Raw genomic sequence first — 26,838 nt, 5'->3', positions numbered from 1 at the left:
AACAAATGAAGCTTGTACTCTTCCCTTATTACTGTGGGTCATTATTCCTAAGCACAGTGCATATTTGAAGAGTGTATATATTGTATACATGAGCTGTATACACATAATAAAGTGTGTATATGTTTTCATGCCATGTGGAGTGTGTTTTCCCTCACTACTGCCACTGGTCCTCCACATCCATCAGTTTGGATAGGTCTAGCTTTGCAGTTGAGAAGCATCATGAGTGTGGACTGTGATGGTTCCCTTGTTCTTCAGTGGACTGTGCTGCTAGGCTAGCCCACTCTATGCCTAGCCACACACATACTAAAGTAGAGGAGTGCTGTTTTCTTCCAAAAAATATTTAGTGCTTACTTGAGCTAGTATAATTGAGCGGGTTGGAGTGCCCAGCTATGGGACCAAGGAGTCAGAGTTGAAATACTCACTGTGCTTCCAAACTAGGGGCCAGCCAAGATCACCCAGGGCATGTGGCTATTGGGGTTTGGTACTCTGTCCCCTCCATTGTCCTTGGACAAGCTGTGTGATCCTAGAGCACCAGCAGAAAGAGGGCCTGGTGAACACTGTTTAATCCCTAGAGAGTTGCCATGAGTCGGAAATGACTTGACCAATCCATGATTATTAATTTATTTACTTGTTTACTAAAAACCAACCACCTCTTCCATAAATTTTCTTCCTGAGGAGAAAATGATAGTGAGACCTTCTTCACTTTACAAGTTGATAAAGAACTGGTGTTTCATCTCCCCAAGGAAATAAGAAGCTACACACCCGTCTTTACTGTTGCTTCTTCAGTGCTAACTACAGCCCTGTAAGGTTGCTTTTAGTTTCTACAAAGTGCAGAAAGGGTTGTGGAAGGCCCTTTCACATCTACTTGTTTCTTTACTCTTCTGAATCTCCCTTCTGCCTTTTCTCTGTCCTTTTCTTTCACCTTCACCTTCACCTTCCTCTTTTTTTTCAGAACAAGAAGAAAACTTTGAATTTATTATTGTGTCCCTTACCGGTCAGACTTGGCACTTTGAAGCTACAACATATGAAGAAAGAGATGCTTGGGTCCACGCTATAGAAAGCCAGATTCTGGCCAGCTTGCAATCATGTGAGAGCAGCAAGAATAAGGTTAGATGCACTGTGTCAATAGATGATTGGCTGTTTTATCCCAGTGTGTATCTTTCCTTTGCCTTTTTTTTAAAAAGGTGATATGTTTATTACTTTGCCTTTTCAGTTTTCTGATTTTAAATAAGCTATTTTTGTTAACAGTTTATTGTGTCTGTTAGCACACTTGCTTTGTTTATCACAAACTCATTTTTAATATTTAGAAGTATGTACAAATGTTTACAATTATGATTTTTTAGAATAAAGCTGTATTTTTCTTATAATTTCCTAAAATATTCTGGTATTCCCACATAGGCAGAAAATGTGTGTACTGCTTCCTCTTTAATAGAGTAAGAATTCTTCAGATAGTATTGTGCAGAAAGACCTGCTTCAACACATTTCTGTTTAAGGTTTTTGTTCTTAATTCTCCCAGTTGTACCAATAAAGTTGTGAAAATATTGTTCTCTGGTGATGATTCTTTAGCTATCAGAAGGCAACTTAACAGCATTGTTAATTTTTCATCAAATGTCAACTGGAAACCTCATATATTCTAATATGATGCTTTACAGAAAATTGTATCATTTTCTAAGCCCCTGATCATACTGAGTTCTCACTGAGTCCTATTGAAACCAGTAGAACAAGTTACAATTAATCCGCTCTGTTTTGTTTCAACAGGACTTAGTCATGACTGATTTTGCTATTACATATTGTATTTCATTTTCTTGTTCTTCTCTCCTTGGCTAGGGAAAACTGAGTTGGTTTCCCTGTTCGCTGTAATCAAGGCTCAATGTGTTGTACAGTATGTGCAAGAAATCAAATGTCTTATTGTCCTTATTTAACAACAATTAAATAAATATTTAATGTAATACTGTACTTTTGTGTGGCAGCTACAGTATATTATACAATCATACCTTAGGGTAAAGTAGCATCAGAAATTTCACCAATTTAAAATTGGTAAAGCATAAAAAAATAAGAACTAGGACATCATTAAGAGGCAAACCAGATAATAGTATATCTAGGAACAAGCTTACATGAAATGTCATGTGGCTCCCACTGAAATCCATAGCAAGAGGTTCATAATCCCACACATTTGAATTTGTTCAGGACACAGCTGGTATAGAGGCTGAAAGTCACTATCCGTAGAAATTATGTCTCCAGGTCAAAGTTGAGGTCACTTGCAGGCCACTGTAGAGAGAGGTTTACAATGCAACCATTAGATCAGGTCAGATCATTTGATGATAGAAATTTCTGTTTATCATTGCTTAATCTCCTCCTCATTTTCCAGTTTATTGATAACTATGAAATTAAAATGTTACAGCTTTTAGAAAGCTTTTTAATTTTGCAGAGCCTCTGTATAGGAATGGGTTTGGATAATAATGACATGCTTCAATTTTGTATGTGCTTTATCTCTGACAACCACAGCTGGATTCTAGACGTCCTGTACTCTATATGCCCCTGTGGTTCAATAACAGCTTGAGCTGTCAGAAGCATGGATAAAAATTGTGAGCAGTGCTTGTCAGACACTGAATGCACTACTTAAAGATGCTAAAGGATCAGCTCTCTGAGAAGCTTACCAAAGACATCAAATTTCATGTTCATGTTCATTCAACCTGGGTCTGAACTCTTTTTCACCAGCTGACAGCAGTGTTGTGTCTGCCTTTTCTTTGGCTCCTTACTTCTTGTATGTGTGTTTCTTTAAATACATATAGTCCCGACTGACAAGTCAGAATGAGGCCATGGCCCTTCAGTCAATAAGAAACATCAGAGGCAATTCTCGCTGTGTGGACTGTGAGGTACAAAGTAAGTACAACCATTTTTACACAAGAAATATTATCCTGGGCTTCATAAAGCTTACAATCTCTTTGGTTCAGCGTTATGTGAACACCTGTTCCTTTTCTTGCCCTCTTGGTATTGTATTCCGTGTTCCTTTTAGATGTTAGTGTTCGCTGTGGAATTTTATTTGTGTGGCATATTCTTATTAAATCCTAATTAGCACATGCAGTTGATTAGATTAAGATCCATCTTTTTGTCAGTATTGACCTGGTACATTTTTGAGGAGAGTGACCTTTTCATTTTGCATTCCTTTTCAACTTGACATGCTGCTCTTATGGTCAGTTATAATGTGCTAAAAGAAAAAAAAGTAAGAAATTTTGATAGGTTTTTAAGCTCTCTTTTTCCAGTTTAATGACAAAGAAAATGACAGGATAGTATTAGAAAAGTAATTATTGTTTTCTTCTCTGTTGTGTATCTGGTGCTTTTGAAAATGCACTAACAGCAGAGTATCGGCCAAGTTAACACCTTATCATATAGAAACTGTTTCATCTATTATCTTTATGGTGCATATCTTGCTTACTGTCAGCATGGCAGTAATGAAATATTGGTAGGGTAGCCCACAATTCTTTCATATACTTAAATTGAAGAATGAAATCTCATGGTTCCAACATTTGGTTGGTTCCAGTTTCCTTTTGCCAGTGAGAGCATGTGTCGGAGTTCTAATCCATAGGCCCCACCCAGTAGGTAGGAGGAGAAAAGGATATTTTTGCTTCCAACGGAAGCCACCTGCACCAGATATCATGTTGTTTTGAAGGACCCCCCAGCACTATTGTTCTTATTTTCAGAATATAGAGGATTGTAGAGCAATTTCCTGAGAGGCAACTGCCTTTCCCCCATTTCTTAATAAGCCATTCCTGGGGGCCAAATTATGAATCCAACATATTATCAATAAAAAGGCTAGGTACTGTTCACTTTTCTGTTTATTTTTTAATCTTGAAAACATTCAGATCTTGTCTAGCAAATGGGCTCTGCAGTTCTTCTGCTTTACTGGGATGGAGTTAGTGATGTTACTAACCTTTCAAAGACAGTAGTCTTCCAGTTATTTACAAATATTTTTCACCACACAATGGCCAAAATCATGTTGTATAACAAAATCCTGTTGTATAAGTTATACCTGCAGAAAGGTGGTGATGTCAATGCAAGGGGAGATACTCAGTAATTAAAGACTTATTTCTTCTGTCCTACATCTTGCCGGAAGAAATATCAACAACCTCAGATATGCAGATGATACCACTCTGATGGCAGAAAGTGAGGAGGAATTAAAGAACCTTGTAATGAGGGTGAAAGAGGAGAGTGCCAAAAATGGTCTGAAGCTCAACATAAAAAAAAACCCTAAGATCATGGCCACTGGTCCCATCACCTCCTGGCAAATAGAAAGGTAAGATATGGAGGCAGTGACAGATTTTACTTTCTTGGGCTCCACGATCACTGCAGATGGAGACAGCAGCCACGAAATTAAAAGATGCCTGCTTCTTGGGAGGAAAATGATGACAAACCTTGACAGCATCTTAAAAAGCACCTTGCCGACAAAGGTCCGCATAGTCAAAGCTATGGTTTCTCCAGTAGCAATGTATGGAAGTGAGAGCTGGACCATAAAGAAGGCTGACCACCAAAGAATTGATGCTTTTGAACTGTGGTGCTGGAGGACACTCTTGAGAGTCCCCTGGACTGCAAAGAGAACAAACATATCCATTTTGAAGGAAATCAAACCCGAATGCTCACTGGAAGGACAGATCCTGAAGCTGAGGCTCCAATACTTTGGCCATCTCATGAGAAGAGAAGACTCCCTGGAAAAGACTCTGATGATGGGAAAGTGTGAGGGCAAGAGGAGAAGGGGACGACAGAGGATGAGATGGATGGACAGTGTCATCGAAGCAAACAACATGAAATTGACCCAGCTCCAGGAGGCAGTGGAAGACAGGAGGGCCTGGCGTGCTCTGGTCTATGGAGTCGCAAAGAGTCAGACACAACTTAACACTAAATAACAACATCTTGTTTGGCTTGGATATTATCCATTTCAATGTGTGAAAGCCACAGAAGATATAAAAGCAAAGGAAGAAGTATTTAATTACAAAAAAAAAAAAATCACTGCTACTGGTTAATGTCAGTGGCAGGAAGAGATTTCCAGTAATTAAGGACGTCTTCCTTTGGTCCCACTCTTCCATGCAAGGAAGCATATCACAAGTAAACTAACCTACAGAACAGAAGGAGAAAAGCTTCAATTACTAAAAATATTTCCCTGTTAGTGCTGTTATCACACTTCTACAGGTATAACTTACACAATAAGATTTGGGCCATTAAATTCCTTTTATTATACTCACAGTTCTACTTTTTTCAACACTTTTGCGAACAGTTAACACTTAGATTTTTTTTGTAGACCAATAGATGGGTAGTTCACATCAGTTGTCGTTCATATTTGGTAACAAAATCAGCTTCAATTTAGAAGTTTCACATTGAAAGTCCTTGTGAGAAATTAGCTGTTAGCAACAAACAAGTAGAATCTATACTGTCAGGCTAAAATGACACAGTGCAACAGATTCTTGGCAAAATAAAATTTAAGATTACACAATAGTTGGTTTTTGAAACATGCTTTGATTCTGAAGAATTCACTGGAAGAATTGAAAATTTTCAAAATGCTTTTGTTCTTATCTTGGAGTCATAGAGCTCCTCTTTGCTCACTTATCCACATACTAAATTTTATAGACTTTTTTCCTGTCATAATATCTCCTTTGTGGTCATATTTACCTATGATTGCTGAAAGGTTGCATATATTTCTTCATATAAGTGACAATAAGGAAGGAAAAGCAGCATCAAATCAGCAAGAAAAAGAACAGAATAAAATGTCTGGTGCTGAATGAAGTGAATTGAATAGTTGTTTGCAAAAAGCTGAGTGAAACATCCCTTCACAAGCTGAGACTTTCAAAAAAACTCTACTTCAAACATGTAGAATTTTCCTGCTGTGTTGTGATTTGAAAAAGTTTTATAACAAGAAGGTCATCCATGTTTGGCACTGAGTTCTCAAAAGTCTCAACTCATGAAGGAATGCTTCACTACGGAACATGTCAGCTTTTTATAAACAACTGTAAAGTTAATTTCATTCAGCTCTGGCCTTTTTTCCCCTTTTTCCTTTTTGTAAGAGCATCAACCTTGTCACTCAGTAACCCAAGGTCCACAGGAGGAACAATGATGATGGGGATGATCTTGCTTGAAAACCTGGCAAGCTTGCTATTGTTCTACCTTGCAGGAATTTGTGTCAGTAATAATGGTTTTCCATAATAATTCCAAGTTGACTTCCCCTTCTCCCGTGAAATCTATTTTGTAATTATAGACTTGAAGCTCTGTGATGTAGTTTTCCATCCAACACTTCAGATACTTCAGGTTTAGATACTTTGTAGGGTTTATCTGTTCTCTTTGTCTCATTTCCTCTTTCCACAGATCCTGACTGGGCAAGTTTAAATCTTGGAGCACTCATGTGTATTGAATGTTCAGGGATACACCGAAACCTTGGCACACACTTGTCACGTGTCCGCTCACTTGACTTGGATGATTGGCCTATAGAACTCATCAAAGTAATGTCCTCCATTGGGAATGAGCTGGCAAACAGTGTGTGGGAACAAAACACCCAGGGACGCATTAAACCCTCTCCAGACTCCACAAGGTAGGGTGCTTCAGGAAATGTACAGATGTTTAAAAATGGAATAATAACTGTGTGTCATCAAATCAATTCTGACTTATGGCAACCCTTTCCACTGTCTTCTAGGTACAGAATACACAGATGTGGTTTACTGTTCCCATCTTCTGGGGTGTTCTGGGATCATGCAACTTGCACAAGGCTACAACGGCTTAGTCTTTTCCCAGGAGGGAATCTGCCTTTTATGCAATGTTGCACATGGACAGCAGAAAGTTTTTCCGAATTGCCTCTACTTTTATCATTCTATTGGAACTGAAGTTTAAAGGCAACAGGTGAAACTTATCTGCAGATAGAGATCTGTGTGACAGGATTAAGCTCTTTAACTTTTAGGAGCTGTGTGTGAATTCTTTGGCATCACTGTGCCAAGGGAAGACTTCTTATAGTAAAATAAGTCATCACCTCCATGCAGTTGTTGCATGTTGGAAGGGTCTCTAGAATACATTGGGTATGGCAGTATGGGAGAGGAAGGAAACAGAAAATGCTGTTATGAGAATGGAGTCTGTTCATACAATGGTGGACATAGCTCAAGGCTGAATCCAGCTTAAATCCTACCTGGAGTTGACCAAGTGAAATGGAAAAGGTTTATTAATCACCACTAATGTATGATGTAAAAGGACTAATGTTTGATATGGGCCTCTGGATTTAAAACAGCCTCTGGTTTTGTGAAATTTCGAACAACAGAAGGCAATGTTCTTTACTCCCCCTCCCCCCTGCTCCATTTTTGTCAGTAGTTGTTTTATGAACAGTTGTTTGTGTGAATAGTTGTTTTATTCAGAGCACAGCCATAGCTGCAGATATGAGAGTTGTTCATCAGAACTCCATAATTACATTAATTATGTGCTGAATCTCTAATCTTTCAATTTCATGCCAAATCACCCCCCTCATTTCTAGTTACTTTGAGCCAAGATGGGTTGCAATGTATAGTAGAAATGGGCCAAATCTGTTATGTTTGTTTTCTTCTGTTATAATTGCAGTAACTGCAGTTTATGCACTGACAGCTTATTGTAGTGCATTTTTATAGGGGTTTCCTGTAAAATTGTTTGACAGCTTGAGCTGCTGCAGAATTTAGTTGCTGATGGTACTAATAGAATTTGTTCACATGAATCCAGTACTTCCCTGTCTATAAAAAGGTAAAGGTTAAGGTTCCCCTTGACAAGTTTTGTCTAGTCGTGTTCGACTCTAGGGGGCGGTGCTCATCCCCATTTCCAAGCCATAGAGCCAGCGTTTGTCCGAAGACAATCTTCCGTGGTCACGTGGCCAGTGCAACTTAGACACAGAACGCTGTTACCTTCCCACCGAGGTGGTCCCTATTGATCTACTTGCATTTGCATGCTTTCAAACCGCTAGGTTGGCGGGAGCTGGGACAAGCGACAGGCGCTCACTCCGTCGCGTAGATTCGATCTTACGACTGCTTGGTCTTCTGACCCTGCAGCACAGGCTTCTGCGGTTTAGCCCACAGCGCCACCACGTCCCTGTCTGTACTGGCCTCCAATTAACTTCTTGGCCTAGTTGCTACCTCCTTTTAATCCTACATAATTTGCATTTGGCATATGTTTAGCAGCAAATTTCCATGACAAACTACCCGATATTTTAGGTTCCAGTGCCTGTGCATTGCTCAGGATGCCTTGTTTTTCCATAGTTTGGTCTTGTGCTTCTACAGCAGCATTTATTCTGTTCTGTCATTGTAATCCTAGAACAATCTAAAGAGCCACCACCTTGCCATCTTTTATAATTTTTAGCACAAATGCAAAGAAAATGAAACAACACAAAGCAAAACAAAATCACTATTCTTTTACAAATATAGTTTAATATAATTGAGCTGTTTATTTTAATGTATTAATTCATTATGTTTTGGGGTGTTTTGTGCTTTTGGAGCTTTGGATAAAATCAACAGAAAAGATGATTAATAATTTTTAAAAAAATAAATAAATAGTATGCTAGCTTTTCAAAGTATAAAGCTTAGTTGCTGAGAAATAAAAAATTTCAGTTAGTTATCACAATGTGTCATCCTGCATTGCCACTTAAAATACTGCAACCCTCTGATATTACAAGTTTCCAGAATTAGTACAGGAATAAATATTTTCTCCAGCCTTTTTAAGCTTGAATTGGATGGAATAAAAAGTGCTTTTTAACCAGAGCAGGTGCAGTCATTTTGCAGGATGGGGGAGCATTTAATTGCTATAGCGGAGTCTTTTCTATGTGTTGGAATAAAAGGGGCTTTGGAGTAAAGAAGTCAGTGAGAAGGAACAAATGCAATCTACACTTAAGAGTATCAAGAAGCAAAACTAACAAATCAACTATATGCAGATTATTTTTAATGGGAGTGGGAAAGTATATTTTCTCTTGTAAAATAATTTATTACTTTATAATGATCCATTTTGAAGTAAATGCCTTTAATGCAGTGTATTAAAGCCAATAGTTAAATGAGAAATATTTCTTATGTATTAAATATTCACATATTAAATTTCTATGAAATTCTTGTTTGGGACGAAATGGTGTTTTGAGAAGGAACACTGAGATGCTCCATCACCCTTCTCTTCCTCCCAACACCACCCACATTTCAGGCACTGTCCTAGGCTTTGCCCTTTCTTCATCCCATCTCTCCCCTTGGGGGTTGTTTGTATGCAATTTCCAGCTCATCATACCTCTATTCCCGCTACAAGACACCCTCTCATTTGTTGTACTCTTTTCATATTTTTTCCCACCTGAACAAGCATAGGGCAGGATTATGACTCTTATGACTTTGGCTAGACAGGGTTGCTGGCATATCAAAAATTAAGCTGCAAGTAACTTAACAGATCTTCATCCCAGAACCCATCTGGGAGTTAGAATGTGGTCGTGAAAATGGTATGTTTCCAGGAGTTGGGCACTGAATAATGTATGGCACATAACTTTACTCTCGTAATTTTAAATGACACTACTGAAGTACAAATAATTCATAAGTTTTCAGCACTGAAAATCTTTATATTAAATATTCAATATCCTTATATCTTAGTGGTCAAAAACAGGCCTCACATTATAACCTAAAACAGTGGTTCTTAACGTGGGCGATAATGCCCCCCAGGGGGCGATTTCATTTTTCAGGGGGGCAGTAGAACAAAAAGGGGCGGTGTGGGGGCGCTGGAGCAGAAGGGGGCGGTAGGGGGCGCTGGAGCAAGCCACACCTGTGAAGATGGCTGCAGCCTTTTTACAGTGTGCATGAATATATATTTTCCTCCAATCTTAATTTAGTTTCAGAGTTTTCATCTTGAAATTTTTAGTTCCTGCATTGTGGTTTGTTTTTATGCCCTTTTAATATTTCTTTTTGCATCTTAAAATTCCCTTGCAACTAAATCATTAAATGTTACTTTTGGGGGGCATTTCATTTTCTTGCAATTGAATTTTGTTTTCAGGGGTCATTGGATTTAAGTGTCTTAAATAAATAAATAAATAAATAAATAAATAAATAAATAAATAAATAAATAAGATATCATCACCACAGGGAGGGGGGCGATGATAACTTCCTCAATGGCTCAAGGGGGCGTTTCTTTCAAAAAGGTTAAGAACCACTGACCTAAAATAAAGTGGGAATGATGCTGAACTTTGAAGCATGGCTATGATATAATCCTGAAGAAAAATCTTAAGTAAGCAAGTACAGCTTGTGACATTTGTTTGTTTGTTTGATTGATTGATTGATTGATTGATTGATTGATTGATTGACTGACTGACTGACTGACTGACTGACTGACTGACTGATATACCACCCCATGAGTGCATGCACTACTCTGAGCAGTTTACAAGCTAAAACTTAAAAATCTTGGCTATATAGTAACAATATGGCAATTGAAGTAAGAAAACATTAAAAAGAAAAAGAAAACAAAAAATATTAATATTAACAGCATCTGAAAGACTCAGTTGTCAAAAGCAACTTTGAATCGTTCTGGTTTTTACAGTTTCCTGAACACAGTTAAAATTTATGGTTCTGACTGGTATGATTATACAAAGAAAGAAGCATAGAAAGTTTGTAAAGTGGGAAAACAAAGGAGGAAAAGTTTTTAAAAGTATGAGAGAAACAAGACCAGCTGGCTTCTGACTGTTGTCAGTGGACCACTGATTAGGTCAGCTTTAAAAAGCTTGTAATTGGCTCCAGCAATTACCAAACAGCCCTGAGAACCACTTCTCAAACTTCTGGAGCAGAGTGACAAATTGAAGCTGACTGCTGCAGGAGGAATATCGACTTCCCATTTCTAAACGGGGGATCATTAGTCAAGAAAAGCATCTTTTAATTACTCCCAGGAAAGGGAGAAAAAAGAAAAATCTTTCAGTATGGATTGTGCAACAGCTGACATTTTTTCCAAGTGTATTCAATATTAAATTTAATGTCTAGAGGGCATCTGCCCTTACATCCTCCCTCAGCAATGTGGGTCAAATTAGAGCTGATCAATGTTATGACAATTAAATGAATTGGGGTTCAAATCAGGTTTTTTTTCCTATCCAGTTGTAATTGATACTGTTTAAGCAGGTACCTAAAGCATTGATTTTGACTGGTGTGGCAGTGAAATGAAGTCTGATAGCAGCCACATGAGGACAGAATTTTGCTTGATAAATGTCCCACATTGGGAAAACAAAACGGGAAATTCTGTCTTCAGGACAAGAATTGTTAAAATATTTTGTTGCATTATTGCATCTTCCTGCTGATCTAATTTTTTAGTTTTCTTCAGTGTAGATTTCAGGATCTGCTTTGTGTTTACTAGCATGTTGCGTATGCATTTCTGGATTGGATTTTTTATACTATCCAGCATGATATCTGTCGTAACAATAGTAGCATTATATGAATGCTAATATGAAGAGTAGACCTTTGGTCTAGATGGGCGGAATAGAAATCAAATAAATAAATAAATAAATAAATAAATAAATAAATAAATAAATAAATAAATAAATAAATAAATAAATAAATAAATAAATAAATAAATAAATAAATAAATAAATAAATTTGATCTAAGTGTTTCCTCTAGTGAGCCCTTGGGGATCAGCAGGATTACAAATTTATTTACTGTCTGCAGCAGAAAATTTGTAGAATACGTATTGTGAAATGAACTAAACATCTATATTTCACTACCATCCTTCTTTTTTCTGTTATGTCTAGAAGATATGAAAATGCTTGTGTTTATTTTTTATTATTATTTCATTTATGTGCCATTCTTCGGTCCAAAGACTAAGGACCACTAACCTTGTGGTTTCTAGTGATGGTTTATTTATCTAGAGCAATGGTCAGGGGACATAGGTAAATTACCCCAAATGGGTTAAAAATGAAAATCCTGGGGGTAATGAGGACATGGCCCTAACCCCTTCCCTCCTCCTCCTCCTCCTCCTCCTCCTCCTCTTCTGCCCAGAGGGGGGTCCCTGGCAGCCTGATCGCCCCCTTCTCCAGTCCAGCTGCAACCAAACCGTGGCAGATGACAGCTGGCGACAGGCTCCAGTGGAGGGCAAGCCCGGGGCAAGTGGCTGGAGCACCCCAGCCAGGAGGAGCCTCTCCTTACAGTGCCTGGAGAGGTGGATCATGGTGGAGGGGGGAGAGAGTGGCCATGATGATGGCCTGGGCCAGGCTCAGCCTCCTGGCGCTGGGCCACCACCCCATGCCCTGTCCCTGGAGGAGCCCGTTGGGCAGCAATGGCGCTCGCCTGGCCGTGCGGCTTCCTTTGGCGGTGCCTCCATACTGGCTGGCCGGGCCTGGAGGAGCCTCTTGCCCCCTGTGCACCAACTGTCACGGCCCTTCAATGGTGAGGCCGACAGCCGCCCCAGTGAGCAGCCGCCAGAGCCAGTTCCGGAGAGGGAGGTGGCGTTGGGTGCCCCTGGAGGGCGAGCCACCTGCTGCTCTTTGACGGCTTCCGAGGAGCACCCCCTGGCAGAAAAAGCGAGCCGTCCCCATGGGGCCAAGGACTGAGCACAGCCCCGCCAGGTGGTGGTAGAGGAGGAGGCCGCAGCGGCCCAAGCGGCAAGGCTTCGGAGGCGGCGCTCAACTGGCTGCGTGTGACTGAGATCCTTCCTTTCAAATCAAGGGTGTAATGTTGGCATATAAAAAATTTTAGGGGGTAAAAGGTAAAAAAGTTCCCTGACCCCTAGTCTAGAGGTCTGTAATGACTGTGTCCACACTAAGAGTATATGGACTTTCTCTTCTCCATTTTGTAAGAATGATGTCTTGTAGTTAGATTATTTTTGGATCATGTTCATGCTGATTTTCAGTATAATGGCAAGGCTCCAAAGATCTACATGCCTAAAGTGCTTCCAGAACTTATACCTGGACATTCCCATTTCTTTCTCACTGACATCACTGATGTCATGATGTGCAAACTTTGTTTTCTACCCTAGCTGCTTTAAATGGTAGTTCTAGTGCCAGCTGAGGAGATTATGCTGCTGAGACTGAGTAGTATTTGACACTCATGCTGATTCAAAGGGCATAGTTCGCAAACACATTTTTAACTAATGTCTGTACAACCAAACATAAAAATACTACACCACAACATAAAAATCACAATAATAAAATGCAAACAAAGAGAAAAGATTAAAATAATAATCTAATTGGTAAAACCAGTGCACATACAATAAATATATTACACACTAGTTAAAGCCTAAATAAAAGCATAGCCTTGAGATGTATGAAGGTAAAAAACAGATGTACCTGCCAATATTGACAGGGAGACATTTCCACAAAACAGAAGCCACAGTATTGCAGTTTCTCTTGTTGGAAGCCATATGGTGATCCAGGCCATAAAGCACCACCAAGATTTCCCCTTCCAAGGACTGATGTAGCTGGGCAGGAGTAAATTGTTCAGTGCTTCAAATACCTGTAGCATGGAGAGTATTACAGTCATCCATCCCACACTGTGCTCAGATTATTTCAAATGAAATACTTTTCTCAGTCCAGAAATTATCAACTGACATGCCAGATAAAGATGATAAAAGGCATGTAGGAATTTTAAAAAGACACAGGGACACCTCTAGTCTATATACACATTCCCTCAGATGAAGTGCAACCCTTCTCAGGATAGGCAATTGACCTGTATCTGAGACTCGGGAATAATTCATTCACAAAGTCTTTGTTTTCCCAGAACCCAAGTTCAGGTTATTGGCCCTCATGCAGACAATGACTCTATGTCCAAGCACTTTATTCAGATGTTACAAAGAAACAGAATTCAAAATCTCCTCGTGACTGCTCTCAGTGGCTTCATATAGATTTTAAAAAATAGTGCAGACAGAATAATTTCTTGTGCAGCTCTGTAGCACAACCATCAGGGAAGTACCAAATGAGTCTCTCACTGCCACATTCTGAGATGGACGCTGTGAACAGAAACACTGAAGACGGTATTCCTACTATGTGACCCACAAAGTCAAGTTAGTAATATGCTTATTTTGTTATGACCACACAGCTGCCCTTTACATCAGTAGGAATATACTGTAGTTAGCTGTATCAAAAGCCATAGAGGAACTGAGGAGGAAGAGCAAGGTCCTTTGTGGTGTAAGCTGAACCAAGACTGAGATGAATCAAGGTCAAGGGTGATTAGAACCTCTGTTCAGATGTTAAAGATTTCTACTCTCACCACACTCCCTGTCAGCATGGCTACAATAAGATCTACCCTCTACCTAACTGCCTAGATTGTTGCTCTTCTCCAAGCATTCTGCATTTGTTCCACCATGCCCTCCCTGAGTTGTTGTTATGTGCCATCAAGGTGCCTCCAACTTATAGTAACTCTGTGAATGAGCGATCTCCAAAACATCCTGTCCTCAACAGCCCGACTCAGCTCTTGCAAACTCAAGATCGTGGCTTCCTTTAGGGAGTCAATCCATCTTGTATTTGGTCTTCCTCTTTTCCTGCTGCCTTCAGTCTTTCCCAGGATTATTGTCTTTTCCAGAGAATCCTGCCATCTCATGACATGCCCAAGGCAGGACAACTCCAGTTTCATCATTTTTTTACTCCAGAGATAGTTCAGGCTTGATTTGATCCAGCAACTACTTGTTTGTTTTCCTGGTAGTCCGTGATATCTGCAAAGCTTTCTTTACTGTCCAATTTTCAAAACCATATATGGTGATCAAAAGTACAAGAATGTGGAATATCTTGATCTTAGTCTCCAACGACACATTCTTATCCTTGATTATCTTTTCCGGTCCCTTCCTGGGGGGAAACTTGGAGTTAATCTGAACAAACATGAGATAGCCCACTCTGTGCCATTGGTCGCATCAAAGAAGTTGCTTTCCTCTGCTATCATTGTCTCTGCACAGAGTCCACCCAGTGGAATTCTTTCAAGTGATCAAGGGCCACATTATAGCCGGACGGATAAGAATACAGTCCACACTGTAAATGACTGTGTTACTGTGAAGAATTTGCACATCACTTTGCAAGCATAATTGTTCAGATCTGCTCTGACTTGGATGCTGTAGTTGATTAAAACTTGATCATGTGGATAGGACTCTTAGAGAGGTGAAGTCTACCACATATCTGCTAGGCCCTTGCCCTTCCTGGCTTATAAAAGCTACCAGAAAGGAACTGGTCAAGTGGGTAGGAGAAGTGGTGAATGTCTACTTGCAACAAAATAGAATCCCAGCATGCCTAAGGAGGCATAGTAAGACCACTGGTGAAAAAGCCCTCCTTGGATCCCACAATACTGAATAATTATTGACCAGTCTCTAATATTCCATTCTTAGTCAAGGTGCTGGAGCAGGTGGTGGCTTCTCATCTTCAGGGATTCCTGGATGAGATGGATTATATAGACCCATTTCAGTCTGGCTGCAGACTTGGATATGGGATAGATATGGGTCATCTTGGTGGATGACCTTTGCTAGGAACTAGTGGGTGGGTGTCCCTGTTGGTTTTGCTGGTTCTGCAGTGGTTCTGGTCTTTCCTAGAACGGAGAACTCAGAAGTTGGTGCTCGGGGACTCATGCCCGACACCCTGGCCATTGCCTGTACTGTTTTCTTCTGTATGCTGTTTAATATCTACATGAAACCAGTGCAAGAGGTTGTCCAGAATTTTGGAGTTTGGTGTCACCAGCATGTGGATGACACCCAATTCTATCTCTTCTTTTCATATAAATCAAATGATGCTGCTTCAGCTCTAGATTATGGACTGGATGAGGGTGAATAAACTGAATCTTAATCCAGACAAGACAGAGGTATTCCTGGTCATCCAAAAGGCAGATCAAAGAGTAGGGGTTCAGTCTGTATTGGATGGTGTTACACTTCCTCTGAAAACAATACAGTGTGCTCCAGTATTCATCTCTGAGCTTAGGTGCCCAGGTTTCAGTGGAGCCAGGAGTGCATTTGCACAGTTAAAACTAGTGCACTAACTGTGCCCATTCCTGGAGAGGTCTGATCTGACCATGGTGCCACATGCTTCAGTTACATCCCAGCTGGATTACTATAATACTGTACATGAGGCTGCCTTTGGAAGACGCTTGGAAATGTCAGTGAGTTCAACACACAGCAATCAGATTGTTAACTGGGGCTGGTTACAGGGATCACATAACCCCCCTGTCACAGCAGTTCTACTGCCTGCCAATCTGTTTTCAGCTACAATTCAAAATGCTGGTTTTACGTAACTTATAATGTTGTATAAATGGCTTGGGTCCAAGCTATCTTAGGGACTGTGTCTCCCTTTATGAGCTTGCCCAAGTTTTAAGATCACCAGGAGAGACCTTTCTTTCAGTCTCACCACCTTCACAGATGCATTTGGTGGGGATGAAGGAGAGGGCCTTCTCTGTCACTCTGGAACTCCCTCCCATAGGAGACGAAGCTGACCCCCTTTTTGCTTTCCTTCCTTAAATGGATGAAGACCTTTCTCTTCAGACAGGTTTTCCCTTAGTAAATGGCTGTCTGAGAGGGTTTTTTTAAACAGATTGTTTTGCCTTGTTGCTTTTAAACATGTTTTTAGTATCGATTTTATTTATCATTTTTAGTATAATATTTGTTTACTTCTTTAAAAATATTTCTATACTTACTCTTTTAGCTTTTAAAAATTATCTTTTAATGATGGATCCTTTTTAAGGAGAAAGGTGAGGTGAAATATTTTAAATAAATAAATAAAATTATTGCTGCCCTTCTGATTTTCATCTTCTTCTGATTTCTTGGCTGCAGTCTCTATTTGGATTGGTGGTTGAACCAAGGTATACAAGATCTCTAACTATTTCTGTTTCTTCATTGTCAGCGTTAAAGTTGTGTGGTTCTTCTGTAGTCAAGATTTTTGTTTTCTTAATGTTCAACTGCAGTCCTGCTTTGGCACTTCCTTTTTTCACTTTCATTAAAAGTCATTTCAAGCCATTGTTTCTTTTCTGCCAGTAAGATGGTGTCATCTGCATATCTGAAATTATTGGTGTTGTTTCAGTCAGTTTTCACTCCACCTCCATCTGAATCTAGGCTGGTTTTTCATATGATATGTTCTGCATACAGACAGGTGGATAAAATGTACCTTTTCTGACACATTTGCCTATAGGAAACTGTCCCTCCATATTTTGTCCCAAGAGTAGTTTCTTGTCCATTATACAAGCTACGCACAAGAAAATCAAGTGCTGGGGCACACCCTTTTTTTCAGAACCATCCTTAGTTTATCATGATTTACATGGCCAAAGGCTTTGCTGTACTGTAGTCTATAAAAGGAAAAGGCACAACTACAGACAATTCCAACAAGATTAAAAGGTGAAGGACAGCAAACAAGACCAAATTGGCTTCACAGACAGCGCAGAGAGGATCTGAAAATAAAAAAGAATACATGCAGGAAGTGGAAGGAAGGCCATGCTGCAAAGCAAGAGTATAGATAGGTAGCAAAGAATTGAAGGGATGATGTTAGGAAAGCAAGTGAGTTGAGGTTAGCAAGAGATGCTGCTAACAAAAAACCTTTCCGGTACATGCATAGCAAAAGAAAGAAAAGAAATGATAATAGATGAGAAAGAAAATGCAGACCTGCTCAATTCCTACTTTGGTTTGCTCTTTTCCCAAAAAAACAGTCTGTCACCGTCCAGTGAAAAGTGAAGTACAGTACACGTGCTGGGGCACGATTGCAACCTGAGATTGATAAACAAATAGTCAGGAATATCTTACTAGTTTCAAGGAGTTCAGATCTCCAGGTCCCACTGAACTACATCCAAGAGTATTGGCAAAACTGCCTAAAGAACTCCCAGAACCCAGTGTCTTAATATTTTCTTGAAATCATAGAGGATGGATAAAGCACCAGATGATTGAAGCCGAGGCTAACATTGTCCCTGTTTTCAAAAAGGGCAAAAAAAAAAAGGAGCATGGGAATTGCAAACTAGTCAGCCTGACATTAATCGCAGAGAAAATTCTGGAGCAGGTAATAAAGTGGTCACTCTGCATGCACCTAGAAAACAATGCAGTAATAACTAGAAGGCAACACAGATTTGTCAAGAACATATCCTGCCAGACTAATCTTACCTCCATGGTAGATGCTGGAAATGCTGTAGATGTGATAGATCTTGACTTCAGAAAAGCCTATTACAAAATTCCCTATGATATTAGCAAGCTAACTAGATGCGACTGAATAGAACAACTGTCAGGTGGATACACAGTTGGTTACAAAATCATACTCAGAGAGTGCTTATCAATGACTCTGGAATGAACTGGAAGAAGGTACCATAAGGCTCAGTCCTTAGCCCAGTGCTCTTCAACATTTTTATTAATGGATAACAGGGGTATGAAATGTTTATCAGATTTGCAGATGACACAAAATTGAGGAATAGCTAGTACCCAGGAAGACAAAAATAAAATTCAAGTAGATCTTGATAGGATTGAGCACTGGGCTGAAAACCACAGAACAAAATTGATCAGGGATGAGTGCAGAGTTCTTCACCTAGGGGGAAAAAAGACAAATGCACAGTTACAAGATAGGGAATATTTGGCTCAGTACTGTAGTAATATGAGCAAAAATAATCCTGGAATTTTTGTAGATTAGAAGCTGAATACAAGCCAACAATGTGATGTGGCTTCAAAAAAAAAAGCAAATTTATTTGAAGGTGCCTTGATGTATAGTCTCCAAATCCCATGAAGTACTAGTTCCCCTCTTCTCAGCACTATTTAGGTCTCATTTTGAGTACTTTGTCCAGTTCTGCACACCACTCTTTACAAAGGATGCAGACAAAGTAGAACAATCAGAGGAAGGCAGCAAGGATGATCGGGACTGGAAACCAAACCCTGTGAGGGTAGACTGAAAGAACTGGGCATGTTTAGCCTTGAGAAAAGAAAAGTGGGAGGCTATATAATGGAATTTTTTTTCAAATACTTGAAAGATTGTCATAAAGAGGAGAATCAAAATCTGTTCTCAGTCATGTTCTCAACCAAAGTGCAGGAACGTAACAATGGGCTCAAACTACAGGAAGCCAAATTTTGGCTGAATATTAGGAAAAACATCTTGTTATTGCACTATGAAAATGGAACCAATATTCTTGGGAAGTGGTGAGTGCTTCAGTGATGGAGGTATTAAAGAGAAAATTGGACAGATCTGCTTTGGCTTGGATTCCCACATTGAGTAAGGAGGTGGACTCAGTGGCCTTATAGGAATAGAATGGGAAAGGAAAATACTTTGGGTGAATGCCTGGTTGCAAAGGTGATGCCAACATGAAGGATTTGGATTTTGTGACCATGGGGTAAGCTTTCTGGAAGATGGACTGCTGGCAAGTGATGGTTTGCACCTCGTAAGAGCTGGAGACAACGTGTTTGGCCACAACATGGATAACTTCATCAGGAGGGCTTTAAACTGAATCAGAAGGGGCAGGGGGCTGCAAGCTCAGAAGTAAAGATAGATGAAGGTTTATGTACAAAACAAAGAACAGACGAAGCAGCTCTAATGGGGTCCAATAATAATCTTTTTTTAAAAATGTAGGAAATAAAGCAGGCTGTATATCACACAATCTCAGATGTCTATATATGAATGCCAGGAGTATGGAAAACAAACAAGAACTAGAAATCCTAGTTCAGGAGGGTAAATATGGTTTGATAGAGGTAACTGAAACTTAGTGGGATGACTACCATGACTGGGAAATGACAATTGAAGGATATAAATAGTTCAAAAAGAACAGAAAGAATAGAAGGGGAGTTGGAGTAGTATGATATGTTAAAAAAAACCTATACAGTGGTGCCTCAACTTACAAACGTCCCTACTTACAACCATTTCAAGTTACGACCAGCTCCGGTTGTAAAATTTTACTTCTACTTGCGACCAGAGCTTCCACTTACAAACAGAAAAAGGCAGGGGGAAAAGGTGGGAAATTCAAATTAGGTGGTGAGGAAGCTACTTCTTTGTAGCTCTTTCTTTGTAGCTCCCAGCAGCTAGAGAGTGTGTGTTGGAGGAGGCTTGGGACTGCCTCGCTTATGCTCTGAGTGAGCATGTGTGTGTGTTTGCAGGGAGGCTTCGGGCTGCCTGGTAAGGTAAGGTGCTGTTTTCTGCTTTTTGAAAACTGTTTTGAGTGTTTCTGCAGCGTGGTTTTGGGCTGGGGGGTTATGTTTCTGTGTTGTGATGGGTCTTGGGGGGGTTGTTTTTTGGGGGGTTCCCCCATTTCCGATGGGTCTTGGAGGGGTTTGTTTGTTTTTTGGTTTCCCCCCATTCCCAATGGGTCTTGGGGGGGGGTTGGTTGCTTTTAGGCTTTTTCCCCCATTTCCAATGGGGTCTGCATGCTTCCCTTGCTTTTTCCTTTGTTTCCTTTGCATTTCCGAACTGCCCCCATTGTTCTCTGTGCATTTCCGATCTGCTCCGTTTGTTTTCTGTGCATTTCCAATGGGTCTTGTACACTTGATTGCTTTTCTTCCCCCTTTGGCTGGAAGGGATTAATTGTGTTTCCAATGAGTCTTGCAGTGATTTGTTGTTTTTGTGGTTGATATTTTTTTTCTTCGGCCAGAATGGATTAATTGTATTTCAGTGCATTCCTATGGGAAATTGTGCTTCGACTTACGACCATTTTGAGTTATGTCCATCTTCTGGAACGGATTATGGTCATAAGTCGAGGCACCACTGTATTTGTGCATAGAAATATAGGTGGATGAGCATGCTTGCCCCATCAAGAGCATCTGGATTACTTTGGTAGGGGCCAAAAACCAAAGGAAATGAAGATGCAGATTAAACTTTTGAACAGGTTGCTGTCCTCTGAAGATGCCGGCCACAGAGACTGGCGAAACGTCAGGAAGAACAACCTTCAGAACATGGCCAAAGAGCCTGAGAAACCCAAAACAACCATTAAACTTTTGAACTTGCAGGAATTTGAAAGAAACAATGTAGTAGTAATGGGAGCCTTCAATTATCCTGATAAACCATATTTTTCCACGTGTAAGATGCCCTCATGTATAAATTTTTTCTAACCCAAAATTTCTTTCTTCGCAGGAAAGTGGAGGGGGAAGGCAGGGATCAAAGCATTTTGATTCCTGCTTTTCCCCTCCACTTTCTTGCGAGGAAATAGCTTTCCCCTTCCACTTTCCTTGCAAGAAAGTATAGGGGGAAAGCAGGAATCAAAGCGCTTTGATGATTCCTGCTTTTTCCGTCTACTTTCTTTCCCCCTCCACCTTCTTGAATTTTTTTTCAAGGAATGTGGAGGGGAAAAGCAGGAATCTTTAAAACACTTTGATTCCTGCTTCCCCCCTCCACTTTTTGCGAAGAAAAAAACTTCCTTACTTCCATGTATAAAACAACCCTCAATTTTTCAATCTAAATATTTTATACAGACGTATCGTCTTATACACGGAAAAATATGGTATGTTGGGGGACAAATTCTGCCAAATATGGACCTTCCAAGAAAATCCTGACCTTTGTGGCTGATAATTTTCTCCTACAAAAAGTAGGACCAATAGAGAAGATTTGGTGGATGAATTGGCAGGAAGAACTGTATTGGAAAGTGACCATGTTCTACTTGATTCTTGATTCCAAAAGAAACAAAAAAAGAGCGTCGCTGCACATATACAGTGGTGCCTCGCAAGATGAAATTAATCTGTTCCACAGTAAATGCCGTGCAGTGAAAATGTTGTCTTGCGAGGCACGGTTTCCCACAGGAATGCATTGAAATTTAATTAATGCATTCCTATGGGGAAAAAAGTCCAAAACAACAGAAAATTTAAAATAAATCACTTACTGTAGACTGTAGATTAAGCCGGGCTCCTCACACTCCCTTGGTAGCCTCAGAACAGCAGGAAAATAGCGCCAAACTACTCAGAGATGGCACCCAGCAGGGAGCCAGCAGCCATTTTCTGCTCTTCTCCGCTCCAGCCCCTCCCCGCCTCACAGCTGATCGGCGTTGAGTCTTAGAAGCTTCCCCAGGCTTGCCCAGCAGGTAAACTGGCAGTGGAAATGCACCAGGGAAGCCTCTGAAAGCAGGGCTTTGCCGAGGTAGGGGTGGGTGGGTGGCAGGGGCAGTCCCGCCACCACCCCCACACCACAGCCACAGGCAAAGTGTGGCTTTCAGAAGCCTCCCGGGTGCTTTTCCATTGTTAAACAAGCCCCGGGAGGCTTCTGAAAGCGGCACTTTGCTGCGGGAGGGCAAGGAGGGCAGGCCTGCCACTGACACCCACCCACCCCAGCAAGCACTGCTTCAGAGGCTTCCCTGGTGCCTTTCCACTACCTGTTTACCTGCTGGTAAAGCCCAGAGAAGCCTCTGACACCCTGCACCAATAAGCTGTGAGGCGGGGAGGAGGGGCAGGAGTGGAGAAGAGCACACACCGCCCCGCTCCCAGCAAAGCACCACTTTCAGAAGCCTCCCAGGGCTTCGTCTTGTGAAACAGGGCCATAGGAAAAATCATCTTGTGAGGCACCAAAATGCTTGCCGGACCCAATCGTCCAGCGAGTTTTTCGTCCCACGAGGCAATTGTCTTGTGGGCACCACTGTGCGTTGGACTTTAGGAAAGCCAGTTTTAATAAACTCGGGACAATGATAACTAAGGTCCCATGGCTGGATATCCTAACAGGAAAAGGAATCCAAGATGAATGGGAGTTTCTCAAGAAGGAAATTCTAAAAACAAAACTACAAACAAGTCCAGCAAGGAAAAAAATGCAAGACTGAAAAAAAGACTTATGTGGCATTACAAAAAAACTCAGAGAGGACCTGAAAACACGACCAAATTGCTAACATGCACTAGATTATGGAGAAAGCCAGAGACTTCCAGAAAAACATTGACTTCTGCTGCATTGACTACGCAAAAGCCTTTGATTGTGTGGACCACAGCAAACTATGGCAAGTCCTTATAGAAATGGGAGTGCCTGACCACCTTGTCTATCTCCTGAGAAACCTATATGTGGGGCAGGAAGCAACAGTTAGAACTGAATATGGAACAACTGATTGGTTCAAAATTGGGAAAGGAGTATGACAAGGCTGTATATTGTCCCCCTGCTTATTTAACTTCTATGCAGAATACATCATGCGAAAGGCAGGACTGGAGGAATCCCAAACTGGAATTCAGATTGCAGGAAGAAATATCAACAACCTCCGATATGCAGATGATACCACTCTGATGGCAGAAAGTGAGGAGGAACTAAAGAACCTTGTAATGACGGTGAAAGACGAGAGTGCCAAAAATGGTCTAAAGCTCAACATCAAAAACTAAGATCATGGCCACTGGTCCCATCACCTCCTGGAAAATCGAAGGGGAAGATATGGAGGCAGGGACAGATTTTACTTTCTTGGGTTCCATGATCACTGCAGATGGTGACAGTAGCCACGAAATTAAAAGACGCCTGCTTCTTGAGAGGAAAGTGATGACAAACCTTGACAGCATCTTAAAAAGCAGAGATGTCACCTTGCTGACAAAGGTCCGCATAGACAAAGCTATGGTTTTTCCAGTAGCGATGTATGGAAGTGAGAGCTGGACCATAAAGAAGGCTGACCGCCAAAAAACTGATGCTTTTGAATTGTGGTGCTGGAGGAGACCCTTGAGAGTCCCCTGGATTGGAAGGAGAACAAACCTATTCGTTCTGAAGGAAATCAACCCTGAGTGCTCACTGGAAGGACAGATCCTGAAGCTGAGGCTCCAATACTTTGGCCATCTCATGAGAAAACTCTCTGGAAAAGACACTGTTCTCGGGCTGTTTTTCAACAAGTGTGAACAGTAGTGAGCAGAAGAGGCTATCCTGTAGATCAGGGGTCCTCAACCTTTTTTCACCCCGCGGATTGGCTGGGGAAGGCGAGGCACCTCCTGCGCTCGTGCACATGCGTAAATGGCAGCGTGTGCACACTTGTGCACTTGCGCAAATGGCAGCACGGTGCTTGTAAGGGTGCCCATGTGCAAATGGCACAGCACTTGCATGGGCACACTGGAGCGTGCTCGCAGGTGCAAACATGCTGTGCAGGGGTGAGTGCATGTGGGTGGTTGGGGGGGTCCATCTTTGTGGCCCAGTGCAGCTCAGGCCATGGACCAGCACCAGGCCGCGGACTGCGGGTTGACAACCTCTGCTGTAGACCACTGGTTCTTAACCTTGGGTTACTCTGGAGTTTTGGACTGCAACTCCCAGAAGCCTTCACCACCAGCATCCGAGTAACAAAGGTTAAGAACCACTGCTGTAGACCATCTTGACTGCTGCCATTGGTGTTGTCAATATTCAGGCTGCTCTTGACTATGTAAAGCCTGGTATCCTTTTTCCTTCTGGCAACACAAGCACAATATTGTGCAACAATATTGGCCCATTTCCTGGCTTTTTGAATCATGAGTATAGAGGCACAATATCCCACATTCATTAACCAGAAGTTTTGTGTGTGGTTTTTGTAGCGTTCACCCTTATTATGTTTAGTAGTCATGAATATTCATGTTTTAGGCTAATGTTGCTGAGAGGCAAAGCCAAGAGATAAGTATTAATGAGGCGGAGTCAGAGTCAGTCAGTCAGGGAGTGTCAAGAATGAGAGAGGTCTGAAGGAGATAGAGTATGGTATCTGGGAGATCTGAGGTGTGATTAGAGTGAAAATTGAATAAGAACTATAATGACAAATAGAAGGTAGAAACTGATGAAAATAGAAGTTACCTATGATTAATAATAACATTTGTAATCAATAAATAAGTTTTGTTTAAAAGACAGTGAAGTTTGGACCTGCATCTTCATCCTTCTATAAATAATGTTGATTTAGTGATCAACTGGTGGCAGCGGGTAAAAATGAGTATTAGTTTGTCTTCGTGTGCTCTGTGTTTGGAGGGTCAGGCAAGGAGCACGAGGGTGAACGCTACAGTTTTTGTTGTTTTTTAGAATTGAATTTCCTGGCTTTTTTAAAAACAGGAGTTTAACATGCTGCCCACAAATTCAATCAGAAATTTCCCTCATATAGAATTACCCAGTGGTAGGATTCCAGAAGTTGAGCATATGATCTGTACCATGGTTACTGGGAGAAGACAGAAGCAATAACAGCTTGGATGAGGCTATAGTCCCTCTGTGCCAAAAGATTTTGAAGGGTTGTTTGGGACTTCATGAAATGGTGAAGCAAATGTGTGAGTAGATACAACAGATGCAATGGAGAAACACACACCCTTTAACTTCTCAGTTCAACTAATGTTGCCATGCCCGCTCTGCCAAATGCAGACTGGAAAGCTATGTTCCAATTTCATATCCCTTTCTTTGAGTTAGGTAAGCTGTGGAAGAAAACCTATATTGGAACGAAAACCTTTATGAATATGTTGTATACATGTTTTCCAAAAGATGTCCTTTTGCTTTTTGACATTTAATAAAAAAAGGAAGAGGTTGGAGTTAGCAAAGAATGTCACTGGAAATCAAAGTCAAAATCATGCATATTATGTAAAAATAAGATAGTGAAGGACAGGGACAAAAATCAAATCCTTTGAAATGTGGTGTTGGTAGAGATACAAAAGATAGCCAAAAAAGCAGAAAAGTGGGTGCTCAAGCAAGTCAAGCCTGAACTCTCACTTGAGCAAAAATGAGTAACCTGAATTTAACCCACCAGGCATATGTAATAGGAATATGAACATTCTAAACAACTGAGCTGTTTGCATAGCATAATATTCTGACCAGTCAGAATGGGTCTGGAGTCAAAATTTCACTGTTGTAATCTATGAGTACAAAAGGGGCCTATAACTGGACAATAGTTTGAGATTACTCCAGTTAAAAATCATTTGGATCCATGAGGATCCCTGCATCAGATCCATGTTTTTGCACCACTGCAAAACCATGTGCTGGGGGACTCATAGTTTTTGTGGTGTAGTCTGTGGATGCAAATAGGATTTGTGATCTGACATTGGTTTAGGGAGAGGATAACATCTAAACATCATATGAAATCATGGGGATCTGTAAACAACAAGAAGAGAGGAGTACCTACCATAAGATGCTGTTGGTTTGCAAGATCTGAGCCGAGCTCTTAATATTTTGGAAGTCGGTCACTCATTTACAGTGAGAAAGGTGTTGGGGGAAGGTGGTTTTCCCTCGCTTCTGTCTCCTTAACCTTCACCACAATTTCCTCCCTCATGCCTCCCTTGGCTGTAGCTGCTGCTTCCTCCTTACTCACATGTAAACTGGGTAAAACATGCTTTGAGAAAATTCCCAGGTGCAAAGTTGAATTCCACCACCCACCACCAGTAATTTCACAACTTAAAGTGAGCTGCTCAATATTATTCTCTTTTTAAAATGTCTTTTTAAAAGCAGTTAAAATGATTGGCCAGGAAGGAGTTAAGTGCTTTCTTTCAAAGTGGGGTAGGGTTAAATTTTCACATAGAAGGCTGGGAGCTTATGAGACAATCTGTAAACTGGGCTTTTTCTGTCTTGGAAAGCACTAATTACAAAAGAGCTATTAGAGACAAAAATATGTTAATTTATTTGAAATTTAAAAAGAGGCTGCAAGGGGCCATTTTCTCCCCAGATATGCATTTTTTTTAAAATCATTGTATTTTTTTTTAAATGACTGTACAAATCTAGTCTTATTTTCTGCACAGGGCAAAAACAGTGTTACTTTTTTAAAAAATTGAAACCCCTTTGCCCAAATGCCCTGAAATTTGGGACACAGCAGGAGCAGACTGTCTTCTCCCATTGCTCCCAATTTGGTGCTGGCGTAGCTCACAGTTTGTCCCCTTGTTAGCATTACCTGGTAGCATGTGTTTCTTTTAAGCTATGTCAATATATGAATAAACCACAAAAAGTCAAATTTGTTCCCCTCTCAATGACATTTATTGGAGCAATGCTAGACTAACCTTGGGCTGAGGCATTCCTATTACCTGATCCTCACAGCCACAGTCAAGAGATGTCTTGGAGCATCCCAAATAACAACTCACAGGATGCGTGTCTTATT

At 40.8% G+C, this 26,838-nt stretch overlaps 1 protein-coding gene and 1 long non-coding RNA gene across 11 annotated transcripts in view; one reads left to right on the top strand and one right to left on the bottom strand.

Annotated features, from left to right (window-relative positions):
- Nucleotides 1-26,838, top strand: part of AGAP1 (ArfGAP with GTPase domain, ankyrin repeat and PH domain 1) — a 528,918-nt gene that overhangs the window by 439,488 nt on the left and 62,592 nt on the right. For 8 of the 10 annotated variants that reach the window (XM_072977375.2, XM_072977373.2, XM_072977372.2 and 5 more), the window contains 3 exons: nt 953-1,107; nt 2,793-2,883; nt 6,352-6,574. In XM_072977375.2, the coding sequence (XP_072833476.1) occupies nt 953-1,107; nt 2,793-2,883; nt 6,352-6,574 (469 nt within the window). Of the gene's footprint in view, nt 1-952; nt 1,108-2,792; nt 2,884-6,351; nt 6,575-6,676; nt 6,880-26,838 lie in introns of all 10 variants that reach the window. The other 2 variants (XR_013537918.1, XM_078378836.1) reach the window with 1 other exon arrangement.
- Nucleotides 1,236-12,098, bottom strand: LOC144583974 (uncharacterized). The gene is made up of 2 exons (XR_013537924.1): nt 10,161-12,098; nt 1,236-9,630 (listed from the first exon to the last, which is right to left on the bottom strand). It is a non-coding gene; the product is annotated as an uncharacterized LOC144583974 (long non-coding RNA).

This window comes from Pogona vitticeps, chromosome 1, assembly GCF_051106095.1.
Source record: "Pogona vitticeps strain Pit_001003342236 chromosome 1, PviZW2.1, whole genome shotgun sequence".
NCBI lineage: Eukaryota > Metazoa > Chordata > Lepidosauria > Squamata > Agamidae > Pogona > Pogona vitticeps.
The sequence above is the reverse complement of the archived record's forward strand: the minus strand, read 5'-3'. Positions and strand labels throughout refer to the sequence as shown.